General features: G+C 40.8%; 1 protein-coding gene across 3 annotated transcripts in view; it reads left to right on the forward strand.

Moving 5' to 3' along the window:
- Positions 1 to 20,279, forward strand: part of plxnb1b (plexin b1b) — a 180,488-nt gene that overhangs the window by 82,911 nt on the left and 77,298 nt on the right. For all 3 annotated transcript variants that reach the window (XM_086118521.1, XM_086118522.1, XM_086118523.1), the window contains 3 exons: positions 3,454 to 3,522; positions 3,992 to 5,159; positions 14,620 to 14,802. In XM_086118521.1, the coding sequence (XP_085974647.1) occupies positions 4,002 to 5,159; positions 14,620 to 14,802 (1,341 nt within the window). In that variant the 5' untranslated portion in view covers positions 3,454 to 3,522; positions 3,992 to 4,001. The remainder of the gene's footprint in view (positions 1 to 3,453; positions 3,523 to 3,991; positions 5,160 to 14,619; positions 14,803 to 20,279) is intronic.

The following is a 20,279-nucleotide window of genomic DNA, read 5'->3' on the forward strand; positions in this document are numbered from 1 at the left end:
TCTGACATAGCGACCATTGGTGAAGGAAAAAAAGTTGTGTAAGTTCAAGCGAGGCAGGAGACCGACTGCATGCTACAAAATGGGCCGTGGCTGTAGATGCACAGACGACTGCTGTTACAGCCGTCTTAAAATACACCTGGGAATTTTAACTTTTCTAGTACCGGTATACCATGCAACATTATTTTTAAATGGTCGCTCCCCAACATTCCAAAGAAATTAGTGTCCTATTACTGTTGAACTAGTTTTAGAACAGGCCACTCATATGGTCCTTGGGAGCAAAATGCTGTCCACAGGCACCATGTTGGTGACCATACTTTAGTATCTGCAAGTAAGTTTAAGTTGTTCAAGATACTTGGTACAGATTTGTGTTGCAGTCCCACGATTTTGTTAGTTTTCAACTGACATCCGAAAGTAAATCTCTATACAGAAGAGTCAATCGTAACGTTCAAGCCTCGGTGGAAGTTCCGGGGGAACAAAATCAAGCACCACAAGTCGAGTTGCCACTAAATTTCAAGTAAGTCAAGTCATTAGTCAGATTTCACTAAATTTTATTGCCGGGGTCCACTTCATGAAAATGAAAACAGATAATGATGGCTCCATGTTTTTATTTTCTGACTTTACAGGTACATACATATTGCCAAATTAAACATCCATCATTCCATTTTCTAATCCGCTTATCCTCACGAGGGTCACAGGCGTGGAGCCCGTCCCAGCTGCCTTCGGGCAGTAGGCGGGGCATACCCTGAAATGGTTGCCAGACAATCGCAGGGCACACATAAATGAACAACCATTCACACCCACAATCACACCTAGGGACAATTTAGAGTGTTCCATTAATCTGCCATGCATATTTTTGGAATGTGGGAGGAAACTGAGAAAACCCACGCAGGCCCGGGGACAACATGCAAACTCCACAAAGGAAGGCCGCAGCTGCAATCGACCCCTGCACCTCTGCACTGTGAGGCCGATGTGCTCAGTGGTCGACCACCGGGCCGCCCCAAATGAAACATTTGCTAATTTTTATATACAGAATGATGTTCATATTATCAGGTTTTTTTTTACATTTTTATTTTATGCCTTTTGACTGAGCATGAGAAATAGTTTTAGTGTTTTATGGTTTTTATTGCTTTTTATTTATTGTTTCACCTGGCTTTGTTTTTGTTTGTCTGATTTGATTACTTGCTACCTGCTGTAATTTGTCCCATTCAACATCTATTCCGACCTCGCCCATATGGTAACATGTAATTACTTCAGCTGAATCAAATTTCATTGACTATGATGGGGAAAAAAGTGTCACTTAAAAGTTGAGTTATTTCTGGGATCCAGATATCTGTTCTCCCTCGTGACCAAGATCAGTAGCCAGGGTTTTTTCTTTGGCCCATCAACTATATCAACCATAGTGACTTCCTTTTACCCATCCAGTTCCTCTGCATTACACGTGAACCAACTCTACAACCTTCACCCTGTAGAAACTGGATTTTTTTTTCTGTAGCAGGTCTTTGCCACTGGCCAGATTAATGCAGTGATTATGAGGAACACAGTGCATCAACTGCTGCACCATGCTCACCAGAAAAAAATGTTCAAAGCCAACAACATAGTCCGTAATGCTTTGTGTGCTGCTTTGTATTTCTGGTGGCATCTGCCTCTTGCCTATCTAAACCATTCATTCATTCATTCATTTTCCGAACTGCTTGACTGAACTGCTAATAGATATGAAAATGACACATCTAAATATAAATAGCCATGCGTCCTTTGGTGAACAAAGTTGATGACAAGCATTGAGTTATATAGCTACTGTAGCCTTGAAGCCGGATCCAAAGGTTATTCATAGACACCGTAATTATAGCATTATGGCAAAATGTTACCACTAGGTTTTTCCAACTGGACATTCACAGTATTTTAAGCAGTGACTTTAATTATATGCCTTATTTATTATTGTGATTTAAGTTATGTAAAAAGATCATGTAAAATGGATAGTAAGATTTGCATACCTCGCTCATTGCTTGTGTGCGTATGCGCACGTGTTTTACTATGTATGTGTCCGGTAATGGGTTGAATCGCGGGAGGTTTGCTGCTTGAAAAGTAGATCTTCGAGCAAAAAACGTTGGGCACTCCTGTTGAAAAAGCCATATTTTTTACTGTTACACCCGCGCTGCAAGGAGAGATACCGCCGCTCATTCCCACCAACTGCTGCCAGGCTGCTGAGTAAACGTGTGAAAACCTGTAACCATTGTAAATAGCACAGCCACCTTATGTATGCATAAGATGCATACATGCAATTTATATTTATATTGTAGTCTATACTGTGTACAGTTCTTTTTCTGAAACATGTATTTATTTTGTGCATGCAACACTTTTTTTCCCCTTTTCTACCCCCCCAAATTTGCTGCTGTAGACTGCAAAATTCCCCAGTGTGGGTCAAATAAAGGTTAACTTATCTTATATTGCCTCATGTTAGATTTCTGTGTTAATAGTCATCTAATGATCTTTATGTTTCGATTATTATTATTATTATTGCAATTGTCAGTTTGAAAGTTATTGCGTATTACGGGTATTGGAATGACCATGCCTCCTATGTGATGCTGATGGTATGGTAGGCCTGTGCTGTGAATCAGGTCACTGATCAGGTAATTGTTCAGGCATGTGTATGCGGGCGTATGCGGGCGGGGTACCAGGAAGAGTTTTGTTTGACAGACGGGGTGATCAGTCTTTTTGACCACAGACCTTTCCCCGCATACATTTGGTTTCTTGTAGATTGTTGTCCATTAGATTATTGTTTGGAATTGTGCATCCTGATTTGGATTTATAGAATTAAGGCACAATAAAATTTGGAAAGATTGAAATCTACGTTGGCGGAATTATTGTGGGAAGTGTGCTTTCACAAGCCACATAAAATAAATGTGGTGGGCCAGATGTGGCCGTAGGGCCTTGAGTTATACAGGTGAGCTAAAGCAACTGAAAATGTTCCTGAATTTGTAAGTGATCGCAGTGTTTTTTTTTTAGATGTTTCTTTGGAGTCGTGAAAGAGTAAAGTCAAAAAACATTGATCACAAACTGAATATACCCAACCCTAAGGAGTCAGGTTCTTTTTTTTGTGGGGGGGGGGGGCTTGGACTCTGAAACTAAAGACCTTTTGTATATTGTATCCTAGCAATGGGTGAAGATCTTTTCCTGGGACCAACTCACTGGAGGGTACTTAAAGCCCGTTTGGATTGACACTACTTTTTGGGGGCTTTCTTTACATGCAAAAAAAGGATGTAGTAAGTTTGTGACAGGAATTTAAATGGGAATACGATTCCCATGGCCTCATGTGGTCTGCAATGATTTAAAAAGTATTTCAGTTAATGAGTCCAAACTTAATAGCATGATTTTTTTCTGCCAGAACTCAGACTGGAAGTCACCTTTCATCAAAAAATAACTTTTATCAAGGTTGTCTTTATCTGTGTGTTTCAGATTATGTCCGCAACAACTGCTGGAAGGTTAAGAAGTGAAATGCCCCTGTAGCAACAAAGAAGGCAAATGGTGAGTTGTCAAAATGTTTATCACACGGTGTTTTTCTTGAGGGTGACATGAAAACATTGTAAGGGATTTTTCTTTACGGGAGGGGGTGGAGTCAGGGGGTGGAGGGTATTTTCCCCACTCATTATTCATACAAAAACAAACTGCAGAAAGAACACCAAAATGAAAGGGCACAAGTCAGTGTTATAAATTCTAGATATTGAGTGAGCATACGGTATAGTGTTGCGTATGGGTTCGGTTTGTGCAGTTCCTCCAGGCCACTTGCTCATGTTTCAAAAGGCTGTATCATTTCCCTTGCTCTACAAGTGAATCCCCCTATAGGGAAAGTAAGTTCGTGTTTGATTAATGTTTACAAGTTGCAGAGGAAACCTAAAGACTGATGCCAGCTACAATTATCTTTTTTTTTTTTTTGGATGTAAGTTACAGTCTGTTAAAAGTTTGCTCTTTCTTTTCTTTTTCTTTTTTCAATTAGATCTGCTGCCATGCCACCGTGGGTGATATGTCGTCTTCCAGTGAAAGCAGTTCGACCACTGCTCTTTCTTGTGCTATTCGTGACTGGCTGGGGCCTTAACTATGAGCCTGCTTTTGTTGTACAAGGAACAGACTCACCATCTATCTTTTATCCCACCTTTATATGGAACGACACCGAATTTGAGCACTTGGCCTTGCATCCTCACCCCAATGTGGGTCGAGTTTACGTCGGGGCTCGTGACAACTTGTTTCAGTTGGACAAGTTTCTGCAGCTCGAACTCCAGGATCACACTGGACCAGTCAAAGACAGCAGAGAGTGCTTGCCTCCTGTCACAGAGAGTAACTGCCCTCAAGCAAGACTCACCAGCAACCACAACAAGCTCTTGCTGATTAACCCATACTCAATGGAACTCATTACTTGTGGCAGTGTCAACCAAGGTATCTGCCAAAAACGAAGTCTTGATTCTGTCAACAAGGTGCTGTTCTCCACTGAGACGCCAGTGGATACCCAATACGTGGCGGCTAATCACCCCAACGTTAGTACTGTTGGCCTCATCGTTCAATCTCACCCGCACAGGCAGCCGGTTCTTTTTGTAGGGCGAGGCTACACAAGCAGCCACCCGCCCATCGCCACACGAAACCTGGACCAGGAACCCATATTTTCTTATGAGGAAACTGCAAAGTTGGCTGTGGCTGGTCGCCTCTCTGAATATGACCATCATTTTGTCTCATCCTTCGCCCACCATCATCATGTGTACTTCCTCTTCTACAGGCGAGACCTGAAGTCAAAATCACGCGAATACCGCACCTACATCTCTCGTGTATGTTTGGACGATCAAGCCTATTATTCGTATGTGGAGGTGCCCTTGACGTGTCGTTCCCGGGCAGGAAAAAATTACAATCTCCTTCAAGCGGTCCAGCTGGCAGTCTCCAAAGATGTCACTGTGAGTCAAGGGTCTGAGATTGTTCTTGGTGTTTTTTCCACTCGGCTGGCTTCATCAAATCGACCCAGTGAAGACTCTGCCCTGTGCATGTTTAACCTGGAAGATGTGGACCGCAGGATTAACTCCACCAGAGACCTGTGTTACACAAAGATGGGCAGAGAGTCTGGAATGGAGGCAGCCTACATTGAATATGAAGTCAAATCCAAATGTGTCAACCTGCTAGAGGTGAGTTAACCAAACAAAAAAATACATTTAAAAAGCATCGTGTCATCGTGCTCTCGATTGCTGAGATGTAATCTGCCATTCTTCTTCTTCTTATAAGTGTGTGTTTGTGTGTGTGCGTGCGTGCGTGTGCATGTATCTATCTATAGTACAACATAAGAATGTCGACTGTATGGTATAATCCTCTTCACTTTTATAATTCATATCGTATTATTTTAGATTGTAGATTTCCCTCATCACTACTTAGGGAATTGTGGATGATCGATGCAAATCACATTCCTTCTCAGAGTTAGCCACACTACATTGCTATATTGCACTCCAAAATAGTTACAGTACAGTATTCTACAAACATCATCACTCATTGGGACCCACTTCTCAAAGTGAACTAGTTTTTAATTCTCATCCCAAATTCGAGGTGCATTATACCAGATTTAATGATCCCTACCAACATAAACACTGCAGCCAACATTGTCCGAGCGGAATGAGCTCCTGCCTTCCTGCATGTTATTACTTTATTATATATTATATGTTGCATGCAAAGCGTTAGTGTCAAAAATATTTATGTTTTCAATGATGCTGTGAGACAGGTTTCATTTTAATGCGATTGGACTTGTTTTAAGGGGCCCGGTGATCGAGCGGTTAGCCTGTCGACCTCACAACGCAGAGGTCGTGGGTTCGATCCCGGCTCCGACCATCCTGTGTGGAGTTGGCATGTCTTCCTGTGCCTGCGTGGGTTTTCTCCGGGTACTCTGGTTTCCTCCCACATTCCAAAAAACTTGTATGGCGGGCTGATTGACCACTCTAAATTGTCCCTCGGTGTGAGTGTGAGCGCGGCTGGTTGTTCGTCTCTATGTGCCCTGCAGCCAGTTCAGGGTGTCCCCCGCCTACTGCCCCAAGAAAGCTGGGATAGGCTCCGGCACCCCCGCGACCCTTGTGAGGATAAAGCGGATCATAAAATGGAAGGATAGATGGATGTACAGTACTTGTATTCAATGTTGTGCAACTGCACTGCACCATACTGTGAGGTGCGGTAATATTTTAGTACCTTTTACTTTGCTACATGCAAGGGACAAACGTGTAGAAACGCCAGTTGCAGAAGGCTCGTGGCATGGTGAAAATGTAGTAAAACCTTAGACTGTGACCTTTCCCCATGAAGTTTAATCCAAAAGTACTGTCCTTAATTTTCATGGAGCGCGATCTCTGGTAAACACAGTGAAAAATGAGCTAATGAAGTTGCAAAAGTTGGGTCAAGTTAACTGTGGACTCCTTTTGTTTGTAAATCAGCAATTGCACTTGCTACTAAGTGTCCCAAGCAACTACTGAGGGGTGTCTGAATTCGATTTACCTTTTCACTGCTGCGATGAAATTACTACTTCATGCCGGATGAGCATCTTTGTCTGAATTGCACACCTTACGCTGTTCCTGTTCTCACATTATTGTGACGTAGATCAGCACTGGCAAGCAGCCCCCTACAAAAATGCTGGAGGGAAGATGTCAGTGGAATTGAATATAAATGCTGAATCAATCTGAGCGTTGTAACTGACTTTGGGAGTAATGTCAAACAAGACTAGACAAGGACAGATAAATCCAAACCAGACACACAACGGCTTGTAAGAATGATAATCAGCAACACTGACGCTAAGGCATAGTGAGGCACATATTACACAAGTAAGAACTGCTGCAGTATTTCAGTAGTGTACTCTGTTCTGTGTTTTTTTTCTCAGTATGAAACAACATTATTCTTCTGTATTATTACCTATCTATGACAGCAGGTCCTTGGTTAACAATGGCTCCAACAAGACATTTCAAGGTTGTGAAAAGCATGCATCGATTTTATTTGTAGACGATGCTCGAACAGTTTTTCATACTAATATTTATCGTGGTCATGACTACCTCTGGCTGTGGTAGTGTAGACATACTACAGTGGGTGCCAACTTACGACTGCAAAATTTGTGCCGCAGTGCCAAAGGAGCAGAATGTTGTTGTACATTAAGGAGACCCTCTGTTTACTGTTTAAACAGAAAGCCATGTGACAATTGGGAATAGATCAAGTACAGAATGGATGAATAGTGTGTTTAGAAAAAAAAGTCAGTGTTAAGGTGCTGAGACAGCTATTGTTGATTTGGAACACACATTTCTAGAGTGGTTAAATTCTAATTTAATAGGGCCCTCGTCCCATGGCAGTTTACGCAAGACAGTTTCTTGCGTGAGAGTTGATCCCTTGACTAAACCTTTTGGAACATGCTTTGTTTTGGAAGATCAGGCGTTTTGAACTTACACTTAAACATGGCCAAAGTGCCTCCTCAGAAGTCCCATCTCTTGTGGTTAGAAGTGGTATTATTGCCAGAATGCACATGCGATTGTAGCTTGCATGACAGTTGTCAGCATGTGCCACGACTGTCTAATCTGCCATCAGATGAGACACTGAATCACACTAAACCAGAATTTATGCTTTCAGCCAAACTGAAAATCATGTATTCATAGTTGTCTGTAATAAATATTCATGATTTGCTTGAAGCTGCCATTCTTCAAATGCAGTCTTTACTGTATGTGCTTTCGTAGTTTCTCCCAACAACGTTCCCCCATATAATAAATAAAATAGGCTCAATCAGTCTTCTTCACAAGTGATGGAATCAATGCCCACGAAAGACCCAAGAGAACTGACATTGTTAAATTGCACTTGAATTATTGATTGAACTCGCTTTAGCATCCGTTCTACATTTGTGTTGGGATAAAACATTCATAATGCTAAAATGGTATGAATCCATTTTACTTCAAGCATCAGTGAAACATTGGTTAAAATCACAGTCAATCAAGGAGATTGTCACTGCAGTTACAAAGGTTATAAAGAATAAGCAGCATTGAGCAGATAGGTTGACTCGAGTAAAAACAGAGAAATAATTGCCTGTAGTCCGTAACTTAACACCGTGTCGGGGGGAAAAAAAATGAAAATCATTTTTTGCAGGTCTCAACCTTACGCATTTTTGGAGCACATATAAACAACAAAAAGTTGAGGAGTTTCAGCTTTTTCGGGTCAAGTTTCAGGATGAACCTAAAATTCACTATCACTTTTATCTCTGAACTCTTGATCAGATGGAACGGTTCAATGTTTTAGTACAGTACCATTATGCATTGAGAGAGTCCCAAATTTCGAATTCTGAAGCGGTCTACTTATTCAATTGCATATGATAATAACACAAACAACAACATATACATACAATTATAAACAAATGCTGCAAAAATTAAAATAATTCAGTAGCAGGCCTGAGGATTTTGGAAATTCATGGTAACCGTTTTTCGGTTCCGTCGGATTACTCAATGGGAAACCACGGTAACTAATGCTGGGTTCCGTAAACGTTCATCATGGGAACCCATTTTTCTATTTTGACTGATATTCATAATCAAGAATTCTGAAACTCAAAAGTATAATGTTTCATGGGTACATTTTTGAAAACTATGCATTAACAATGAACATTACATCAGCAGCTGTGTACTCCAGGTTTATTCCAAAAAATAAATGGTGCACTCATGTGGCATCATCAGAGTATTTTTTCCAATCTCACACTGCAAAGATTAATTTACTGGTAATCATTATACAGGTAAGTATTGATGTGGCTTGACATCCTCTTCCCAAGACGATGCATGTGTAATCTACGATCAATTTGACGAAAGAATTTAACACACGTCATCATGAGTTCTACCAACAGTTAACATTAGCATGACTACACCTTGTGACAAATGTTTTCTTCCTAAAGTTACCGTGCTACAACCAGTAAATTATAGAATAACCAATAGTGTTTCATAATACTTTTCATAACGATTAGCCTACAAATCGAACGACCAACTTGCCTCGTAATCGTGCCTCTCGTCGCATCTCGCTCTCGTGTTCTGTGCATACATCCCAGGTGAGTTTAGTGATACGCCCTTTGGACGATTCATTCGAAAAATCAGACTGGCATTCCCATTTCTTAAATGTCGTAATTAGTAGACCTTTGTGAGTTTTTTTCGCCGTCATCTCAAACTTTCTTCTGCGCGATTCCTAAGTTTGCGGACTAAAATAGCAACCCGCATGCGCACATAACGTTATCTGTTGCGCCCCCCCCCCCCTCCAACACTGAAAACAAAACGAAAGTAAATTAGAAGAAAGATACTCACACACCACCCCACAAACACACATACAGGCACAGTGAAATCGCGTTGATCACACAGTCAACTCGTGTGCGGTGACTTTTATGGTTAAACTATTTTTCGGTACCGTTAAAATGACACCACGGAATCGACACGCTACCGGTAACGATTGTTACCGTGAAATCCTCAGGCTTGCCATTTTATTTTTTTTTGTTTGTTTGTTTTGACTGAGAAATTTCCTTGCGTCCCAAAAACGCACATTATTTGGAACTGTGCGTCCCGTGGGAAAATTATGCGTCTAGGACGCGGGACGCAGAGGTAGCGAGATGGCTGCAGTACTTTATTTGACGACTTGATGGTCCAATGAGTAGTTCAACAGCAAACACTGTATTTGATCCATGAAGCTACCAATACATTTCTTAGTTTTCCTGTCATTAGATGGCTCTTAAAGCAACAAACATCAAGAATGCGTGTCTCCCTGGCTGAAAGTCTGCACTGAGCAGCTCGCTCCAATCTTCATGCAGATCTTTAAGCGGTCCTTGCAGCAGCTGCAAACGCTCCTCCGTTATCCCAGTTCCCAAGAAACACTCAATATCGGGACTTAACAACTACAGCCCTTTCGCTCTGACATCTGTGGTCATGAAGTGCTTTTAACACCTTGTGGTGGACCACCTAAAGAACGTCATTGGACCCCTGCTGTACCTCCTGCCATTTGCAATCCGAGCAAAAACTTCGGTGGATGATGCAGTCAACACGGTGCTGCACTTCATCCTGGAAAAGCCAGACGAAGCAGGGACCTACATGAGGATCCTGCCAGTGGAGCTATGAGAGGGATGTTAACCTCAAAGCTTTAAGCACACTTTAGGTTGCGGGCCAAAGGATAAACATTAATTGAAAAAACAAACTTTTTGTGAACATGAATATGTTTTCAAACAGATGGGATATAATATTGGAACAGTCCAGTAAATGAGCTAACTGTAATTAAAGTCAACATGTACTCAGTTTCCCACCGGTTTTGAAAGGCTCTGTTATCAGCATGGACTTTTCTCTTGGACATTTTTGCGTAGCTACTAATACTGAATAATATGATGTGGATTTTGTTCACCCGGAAGAGTAGTACAAAAGCACTTTGACCGATGTTTGCCTCTACCACCAGTTCGGTGGTGCCTCGTTTATCGCGCTGATTATGTTCCAAAAATAACCCGAGGTAGGTGGAATCCACAATGAAGGATTTCTTTCTTTTTTTTTTTAAACAATTATTATACTATATATTTGAAGCCTGCAAACCTCAACATGAACATTTTCTCACATTTCTCTTTTATTTATGTTATGTGTTGTGTTTGTTATTTTACTTTGTCAGTGGTTCTCAATTATTTTCTGTCATGCCCCCCCAAGGAAGAGGAAAACATCTCCCCCCCACAACTATAAATAGTATCATTTGTCTATAAAATTGTTATGAGTACACCTTTGTATAACACTGTATCCTTATGAACGTATAAGAGAATAAAAAAAAGAGAAATATGGACCAACTTTCAACAAAGAATAGCTTTAGTAACTGGAACAGAAAAGATTTAAAGTGCATCTGAAATTCAAAAATAACATTGAATCCTTAATTTAACAATAAATATTTTTTTGACTGACCATGTCAAACCATACGATACTGAAAAATAAAATGACAAACTCAATAACTAATAATGCATTCAAACTAATCACCAACATTATCTCAGAGCACAATATAAAAAAAAACTTTAACCAGCAAAACAAAAATATATAAAAGAATTTGTGCTTTTTTTTTTTTTTTTTTTTTTAAATCAAAGATGATGTCTGGATTAATGGCTACAATGAGCACATTTTGCAATGCACAGCTTTTCGAAGCGAGGTTTGAAGTAGGACACAGCAACTCTCGGCTCCTGCTCAATGTGTAGCCGGGACCTGTATTATTAGTTTTCTGAAGTAGCAGTCACAAAGCGGCATGATTGTTGGCAGTATTCGGCACGTTTTCGCTGAAAAAAAAACTCAAGCAGCTTATCAGCGTGATTGGGGTGTAATGTCTTTAAGTGACGCCTTAATTTATTTGGCTTCATGCTGTCCGCTACCAAATTTCTTTCGACAAAGTAAGCACATCGATCTTCCCTCGTCTGTCACCGCAGGCACATTGAAAGCTATGCTTTACATACGCCTCGTCGTAGTTCCTCCCTGAGAATGCTTCCTGCGCAAACTCTGCCAATGAGAGCGCCACTGCCCTCTAACATAGTGGAGGTGCACCTGCAAGTTATAATAGGACAGTAAAAAAATAAAAAAGCATGTTCCCCGAGGTCAAACGCGTCCCCCCCTCCCTATTTGAGAAACACTGCTTTATGTTAACTGTTTTGTAAAGCACTTTGTTACAGCTGCAGCTGTTGTGAAAGTGCAATATAAATCAGGATGTATTGTATTGTATTGTATTGTATTTAAACATGCTCAAAGTTAAAATCTTTGCAAGATAAACAAAAATAAACGGTGTAACTATTCATTATTATTATTATTATTATTATTATTATTTTGTACAGGAGATGGATTCACATTGGCTCATGGTACCTCAGTCAATCAGGATGCAGAATTGTATGCTGTAAAACACAGGTGTCAAACTCAAGGCCCAGGGGCCAGATCCAGCCTGCCACCTCATTATATGTGGCCCACAAAAGCAAATCAAACATGTCAACTTCCATGATGCTCGCTAAAATCTGTACCAAAATTTAAAATTCTCACCTGTAATAACTAAGCACAATATTGTCAGCATTTTCTTGTTACCAAACCCATCATGACAGTAACTTAAACAAAAGTTGAGTGAACCATTATTCTTGATTTCTTCATATGGTTTCAGTCATAACAGCCCTCCAAGGGAAATGGAACCTAAAATATGGCCACGACAAAAATGAGTTTGACACCCCTTCAGTGTAAAAAAAACAGCTTGCACAATTACACAGTAAAAAAATACAGGCAGTCAATTACGACACAATGCGGGTTGTAAAGCAGTGAAAAGCTGCAAAGACACTTAACACATGCACTACTCAGTGAACCGACACTAACGTTAATGAGTGGCAACGGGTACGTTACAGAACATCACAAAACACTGGCAACAAAATATTGTTTTGACACCAGACTGTCACTAATCCTAACAATCTGTTTGCATTCACATGAGTCAGAGTGACACTCCTTACTGGACATTGACGCACACAGCTGAACAAAATCACATGTACTAAACTTCCCTCCTGTCCAAATGTATATACACGAGTCAATGGTTAAGACACTTAAATAATAAAGACTGACATATTTCTCTTCAGAATAGATCACTTTCTGGCCTTTTCTACAGGATTAGTCATTTTTATGTCATCGGAGCTTCACTATGTACCATTTGAGAATCTGAGGTTGCAGTTACCAATTAAAAATCACCACTTAATTTGCTGATGCCCGTTGGGCTGAGTCCATGCTGATTTCGAAGAAAATTGCTGCGTGGGCGGGAAGTGGTCCCGTGGGCCAAGAGTCTGACATGTCTGAGTTTCAGCTTCCGAATGGGTAACAAGATCATCCACATGCAACATCAGACACACTCAGTCCCCTAAGTATTTATCTCCTCCTCAATTCATCCAGATGTCAAACTCCTGAAATTTGGAGACACCATCCTAGTCATCAGCCTCATCGACAAAGGTGACAAGTCTGCATATCTACAGGAAGTGAAGTGGCTGCTACACTGATGCTGCGGCTAACACATCCTCTGGAGCTGAACACCACAAAGACAGTGGAGATGATTGTGGACGTACTTTGCCATAGCCACCCTCTGTCAAATGTCGAAACCTTCAAGTTCCTCGAAATTACCTTCTGTCAGGACCTCAACTGAGGCTAACATCAACACCATCCTGAAAAAGGCCCAGCAGAGGATGTACTTCTTGCGGCTGCCGAGCATGTACAACCCACAATCGGTGCTGTTGAGGCAATTTGATACAGCAATCACTAAGTCCCGTGTTCATCCATCACAATCTAGTTTGGTGCTGCCACAATGAAGAAAATCCAACTGCATCAGACAGTTATGTTATGAATGCCGAGAAGATCATCAGTACCCTCTCCCCACCCTTGAGGACATGCACGCTGTAAGAACTAAGGCAAGGTCAGGCACAATTCTCCTGGTTACCACCTCTTCCGGCTCTCTTTCTCAGATAGTCGCTATGGAACTATGCAACTCTAAAACAACATTCCAATAGCAACTTTCATCTTACCATTCAACCAGTTGACGCATGATTCCATAGTTGCATTTTTACAAAATGTTTGCACTTTTTCCACATCCCCGTTGTGACAGTATTGCTGTATTCATTATTGTACAGGTGTCTTCGGCACTGCATTATTTGCATAACTTTGGTTGATGAATATTCCATTTTATTGGACGCTTAAAGTGCTGTCTGCATATTTGCGCAATTGTTGCTGTGTCAGAGATATACCCGGACAAGTTTAAACAGAAGAACTTGACTCACAACATGCGCTAAACACACAACATGTCTAGACAGGCCCAAATTAAATGGAACTTTAAACATGATATCATTCTGTTCATAGATTCCTCTAATGAGCTGTGTCAGAATTAGTGCACCACAGGTTACTTTAAATTGTGTAACAATCCTCTTCATCATCTGCACGACTGTCATTGGATCATATTTACCTACTGTAATACTGGTCACTCTATATCGCTTGACGACTCTGCGCCTCTTTTGCACAGCTGTCAGTGTTCGCTACTACCGCACAAATGGTACATGTCATTGCTTAACAACGCTCTGTACTTATAATTGATAGTTGCTGTAACACTGTGAGTGGCCCAATTTAATTGTGTGTTACTAACATACCAATCAAGATGATTCTGGTTCTGGTTAATTTTAAAATTACGATAGACAGACCTGTTCATTATACTGTTGACATTTTGGTATATTACAAGTTCTTTTGTGCCTTGCCTGGTTCACATCAGACCTATTACAGAAGAGCGAACACCAATCTGTATTGGATTGAACTTAGTTTTGCTGACTGCTGAATTTGATTAGCTCTCAAAGAAGTCAATATACGAGGGGTTCACATTATTCCCCCCCCCCCCCGCAATGTATGTCCTCTAAATACATTAAAAAAAACTTGTGTGATATTGGTAGAAGTGACTGTTTGTTGTGATTTAGACATAAATCACATCTTATTTTAGGACCAACATTATGCAGAAATCCAAGTGTTTCCAAAGGGTTCATTTGCTTTTTCTTGCAACTGTACATGTTCTGTGAGCCATTATTTCATGTAACCCCTGAGTGACTGTCGATATTCTCTCGTTTAGAACACGCTCGAAAGGTACCCTTGCGGCTCTGATCACACACCCAGTCCCATGGGTAGTCGGATTGCTGTGGAAGCTGAAACCATTTTGGACAGCCCCTCCGCTCGACTGACAGCTGTAGCAGTGAGCATGAGGGCGGGACATACGATTGCATTCTTGGGAGACTCTAAAGGGAACCTGCACAAGGTAAACCTTCACACAAACACAGCTTAGTCATTAACACAGGGGTCGGGAACCTATGGCTCGCGAGACATATATGGCTCTTTTGATGATTGCGTCTGGCTCGCAGATAAAACAAAATATTCTCACTTGTTTAATCCATCCATCAATTTCTTACTGCTCATTTCCTGTTCGGGGCTGCAGTTGGCTCCAGGAGCAATTTTGATTGGATAACACTGGCCTATGTTGCCGTTGCTGCAGAAACAGGTAACCGCCCCTTTGAATCAGCCCGCTCGGTCATTAGCTCAAAGTAAATCCTAAACGAATAAAATGGTGAAAAGAAAAAAAGGTGACGAGTATGGTAGACTTCAGGACGAATGGCCGGAAGGATTCGCCTCGTTCTGCAGGGTGTCTGATTTGCACAGACAAAATACAATCGATGAAACGGTCGAATGTAAAGCGGCACTTTGACACACACCATGCTACGTTGCTACGTTTGCATCAAAAAACCCTGCAAGAGACAGCGGAAGGGAAGCGTGCAAGCTAGTGAGCATGGAGTAAGCTTGCCAGCAGCAACTCCACGTATGGACCCGGCAAGATGACTATAATTCCGCTCGTTTTGCTGGATTTTTAGCAATCATGAGGAATGGAAAACCATTCCCATTAATGGTTAGTATTATCACAAAATTATTCAAAAGGCTTATTATACTGACATTTTGTTGAATACACTTTTAAAAGACAATTTTATATATATACTGTATATATATATATATATATATATATATATATATATATATTAGAGCTGTCAAATGATTAAAATATTTAATCTAATTAAAAATGCAACTGTCATAATTAACTCAAATGAACAAAAAAAATCATCGTGATCACTCACGCATTTTTTATCGTTTTTGAATTTCCTTATATATTTTTTTGTCCTATTTTTCCCCATTTTAATGCTCTCATCAACATGGAATCATGAATCCGTTTTCTATGTGCAAAATGCAAATATTTACTGAAATAACAATTTCGATTTTCAATTTTACATGAACATTTTTCACTTGGAGCAGTTATTCACACAATCTCTCACACAATATTACTGTCCATCAACATCAGTGAAAAAAATATTTTGTCACACAACAGCTGCTTTAACAGCTCTTTTTATGGAATCAAAACAGAGCAATATAAAATTATAAATTGTACATCTAAGGTAAACTAGTACTCACTACAATAGTGGATTTAAACCATGGTTGCATACTTCGTTTTTCTCAAGTTTGCTTTGAACACAGCAGTCAGGCTATGTTAATTGTGTTGGTCCTTCTTGCGCGGAAGTTTCTCTACGGTTTTGTGTAGACATCATTTCGGATGACAACACTTGGTTCGATGACAACACTGGAGACGTTTTATTTTCAGTGTGTTCGCTCGGTCGCACCGCTGAACTCTCGGTGCCTCAGCGCACCGTCACTGTCAGACGAACACAGAGAAGCTCCACCCGCTTTATTTATATGGACACGGAACACTGTAACCTTCCACACAAAATAGTTCCAAACAAGTAACAATCGCGTCAGTGGCATACATCGTATTCGACAGGCTACCTGCTCTTTATTCACTAGAGGCTCATCAACCTACCGGTAGTCTCTTATTTCTCTCCCGAAACAGTGTCTTCTCCCGCTTGGTGTACCTTAGCCTTCTCCACTACTTACAATCTCTGTTCATCGCTTGTAATGGAGGCTCTCGCTGGCAATCCGTAGTGGAGTCGTTAGATGCAATGCGAATGATTTCAGCTTGAGTCGAGCTGTGGACAATGTTGACAGGCTTGCATGCAGTAGCCATACATTTAGCTATGGCTTCAGCAAATTTGTTCTTCGTCGTGTCATCCATTTTCTTCGCTTTGAAATGATCCATCGCTGTCTGTCTGAGACGAGGGGGCGGAGTACTCACATCAGCTGTGTGCTTGGCCATTGAGTGGTATTTCAGACTCGATGTGCTATGATGATAGCTCAATTTACGACTGCAAAACATACAGATAACTTTGGTCTTGTCAGTGGAACAATCTGGTAACGTTTTAAAAGTAAACTTTCCATTCAAAAACTATTTAAGTATCCGTTTTCGGTGTCTCACGCTGCCGTAGCTGGCAAAACAAACGTGTGTGGACCTGTGCAGCGAGCTTGTTGTTTTGTTTCTGGTTTATTTATCGAGCAACGTAACACCCGCTGTGACGTGTGCCGTGTAATCTCGCGAGAAAAAATTTAATGCATTTAAATTAATGCCAATAAAAACATGCTAAACTGACAGCTATATATGTATATTATATTAGAGCTGTCAGTTTAGCATGTTTTTATTGGCATTAATTTAAATGAATTTTAACGGGATTCAATTTTTTCTCGCGAGATTAACGCGGCACACGTCACAAGCGGATGTTACTTTGCTCTATAAATACACCAGAAACGAAACAACAAGCGTGCTGCACAAGTCCACGCCCATGTCTGTTTTACCAGCCACGGCAGCGCGAGACACCGAAAACGGATACTTAAAGAGTTTATGAATGGAAAGTTTACTTTTAAAAAGTTGCCAGATTGCTCCACTGACAAGACCAAAGTTACCTGTTCTTCTCTCTCTCTCTCTGTATCATACAGGTATACGCTGTATGCCACTGACGCGATTGTTACTTGTTTGGAACTATTTTGTGTGGAAGGTTACAGTGTTCTGTGTCCATATAAATAAAGCGGGTGGAGCTTCTCTGTGTTCGTCTGACAGTGACGGTGAAGTTCAGCGGTGCAGTGGTAGCGACCTAGCGAAAATAAAACGTCTCCAGTGTTGTCATCGAACCAAGTGTAGTCATCCGAAATGAGGTCTACACAAAACCGTAGAGAGACTTCCGCGCAAGAAGGACCAACACAATCAACATAGCCTGACTGTGTTAGGGGGAGTGAAACCCCCCTCTTTCAGAATGGTTTGCCCCAGCAGCACGGGGGAAGTGCGTGCGCTTGTTTGTACGGCTGGCAGTTTTGAATACAGCGGCACATAACGAACACTGGTGTCCGGTGTCTCGTTATTCTTCAACAAACATACAGAAACAGACTGCTGTGTTCAAAGCAAACTTGAGAAAAACGAAGTATGCAACCATGGTTTAAATCCACTATAGGCTGAGTACTAGTTTACCTTAGATGTGCACTTTATAATGTTATATTGCTCTGTTTTGATTCCATAAAAAGAGCTGTTAAAGCAGCTGTTGTGTGACAAAATATTTTTATATTTTATATTTATAATTTTTTCACTGTTGTTGATGGACAGTAATATTGTGTGAGAGATTATGTGTGAATAACTGCTCCAAGTGAAAAATGTTCATGTAAAATTGAAAATCGAAATTGTTATTTCAGTAAATATTTGCATTTGGCACATAGAAAACTGATTCATGATTCCATGTTGATGAGAGCATTAAAATGGGGAAAAATAGGGCAAAAAATGTAAAAGGAAATTCAGAAACAATAAAAAAATGTGTGAGTAATCACGATTAATTTTTTAGTTCATTTGAGTTAATTATGACAGTTGCATTTTTAATTAGATTATATATTTTAATCGTTTGACAGCTCTAATATATATATATGTATGTATATATATACATATATCACTGAAATACATTTCCAAATATTTTGCCTGTATGGCTCCCCTAGTCAAAAAGGTTCCCGACCCCTGCCTTAACATTTTGACATAAACACATTCGTAGTTTCCTGGAGAACCAACATTCAAATACAGAATACCATCCTGTATTCAGTCCCTAATTTTGTATCTTTGTGGGTTCTTTGCTCACATACTAAATCTTGCGCCTCCCCAACCAGACACAATTCATAATTCATTACCGCTCTCTTTTCATGCCACCCGTCAAGGATTTAAAATAGCCACCATTTTGCATGTCCAAGCAGAAGCTTATGTTGAAATTGCCTTAGCAATATCAGGGGCACATAATTTAGTGGCTTGACTAACTCAAATCATGTCAATCCCTGGCTATCCATTCATTGTCTTCCTCTTATCTGGAGTTGATTCGCGGGAGCAGTAGCTTAAGCAGGGAAGTTCAGATGTCTTTCTCACCAGCCACTCCGTCCAGCTTTTCCTGGGGAATCCCAAGCTGTTCGAGGCCAGCCAAGAGACATAAAGGGTGTTCACACGGCAAGATTTGGTCGGGTGCTACGCCGGGGCTGCCCCAGTAGAGCGTTCACACGTGCAAATTAGCTGCGGCGTAGCCCCGTAAAACAGCTTACACCGGACCAAATTTGATCCACCTCAGGGAGGTGGTTTAAAAATTTGCTCCGGAGCAAATGCTCGTTTGCGAAGCAGCACCGATGTAAATTTGCACGTGTGAACGCAACTGGGTTAAATTTGCTCCAGAGCAAATGCTTGTGAAGAGTTGATTACGTACAGCGAAAATGCGTTGCTTTCGTATTCTGTCGGACTTCCGTCATGTGTTTGTTTAATAATGACACAAGACTTGGCTGGTAACATCTTTCTTTTTGTAGGAGACTGTACTGTCTCGGAGTTGTTTGTATAGTTTGTTCCTTTGTTGTGTGTTCACAACCCCCCGCCCCCCATATAATTTATTTTGTGATTTCCTCTCTTGATTCCTTATATATATGGACACCCTGTGGAGGAAATTTATTTCGGCCACTTGTGTCCATGATCTTGTTCTTAAAGTCACGACCCACAGCTCGCGACCATAGTTGTGGGTAGGAATTTCGAGGATGATGATTTTCATCCTAATCATTGTCAGTATCAATTCAACCCCTAGCTATCTGATTTAAAATGTTAATTGTCCATGACCGTTGACTTTACGATAAGAATTGTAAATTGTCAATTTCCGTGCTTATGTGATTGGCTGGCGGCCAGTTCATGGTGTACACCGCCTCGCGCCCACTGACAGCTGTAAAAAACTCTGCCATGCCCTCGACCGTTGCAAGGATTTGTGCAGTTCAGAGAATGAATGGAAGGATGATTTTTTTATAATGTTATGCATTCTTAAAATAATTAGATTTCAATCTTCAGGGAAATATTTTTCAGCGTTTACTCGGAGCATCAAGTTCCAGTGTTCCCCTGCAATAGGAGATGTTCTTATTTTCCTCAAATCAATCAAGTTTGTCTGTCTGTTAACCATTTTTCTCAAGGTATTCCACTACAAAACTAATCCAGCTCTTTCAGTTATGACGACGACATTTTTGGTGCCTAGCTCATGTGAATCTCCTCTGGAATTACGTCAGTTCAGTTTGCGGTAAACTCGACTTAAACAGGGCATGTATGCTTAGTGTGTTTCTGGGTTCAGAGAGAGTTCAGAGTGAGGCAAAAGGAGACAAAAGGAAAGTCATGTTACGGATCTACGAGTGGAACATCTTGAAACAAAACAATGCTACATAATCATTGCCATAATGACAAAATCTCAACTTGTTTCCATTTTGATGAATATAAAGATTATGTGACTTGGGCCTGAAAGCCATTCACACACTGAGCAGAGCAGTGAT

Source organism: Hippocampus guttulatus, chromosome 8 (genome assembly GCF_054856545.1).
Source record: "Hippocampus guttulatus isolate MCC_2025c chromosome 8, RoL_Hgut_1.0, whole genome shotgun sequence".
Taxonomy (NCBI): Eukaryota; Metazoa; Chordata; class Actinopteri; order Syngnathiformes; family Syngnathidae; genus Hippocampus; species Hippocampus guttulatus.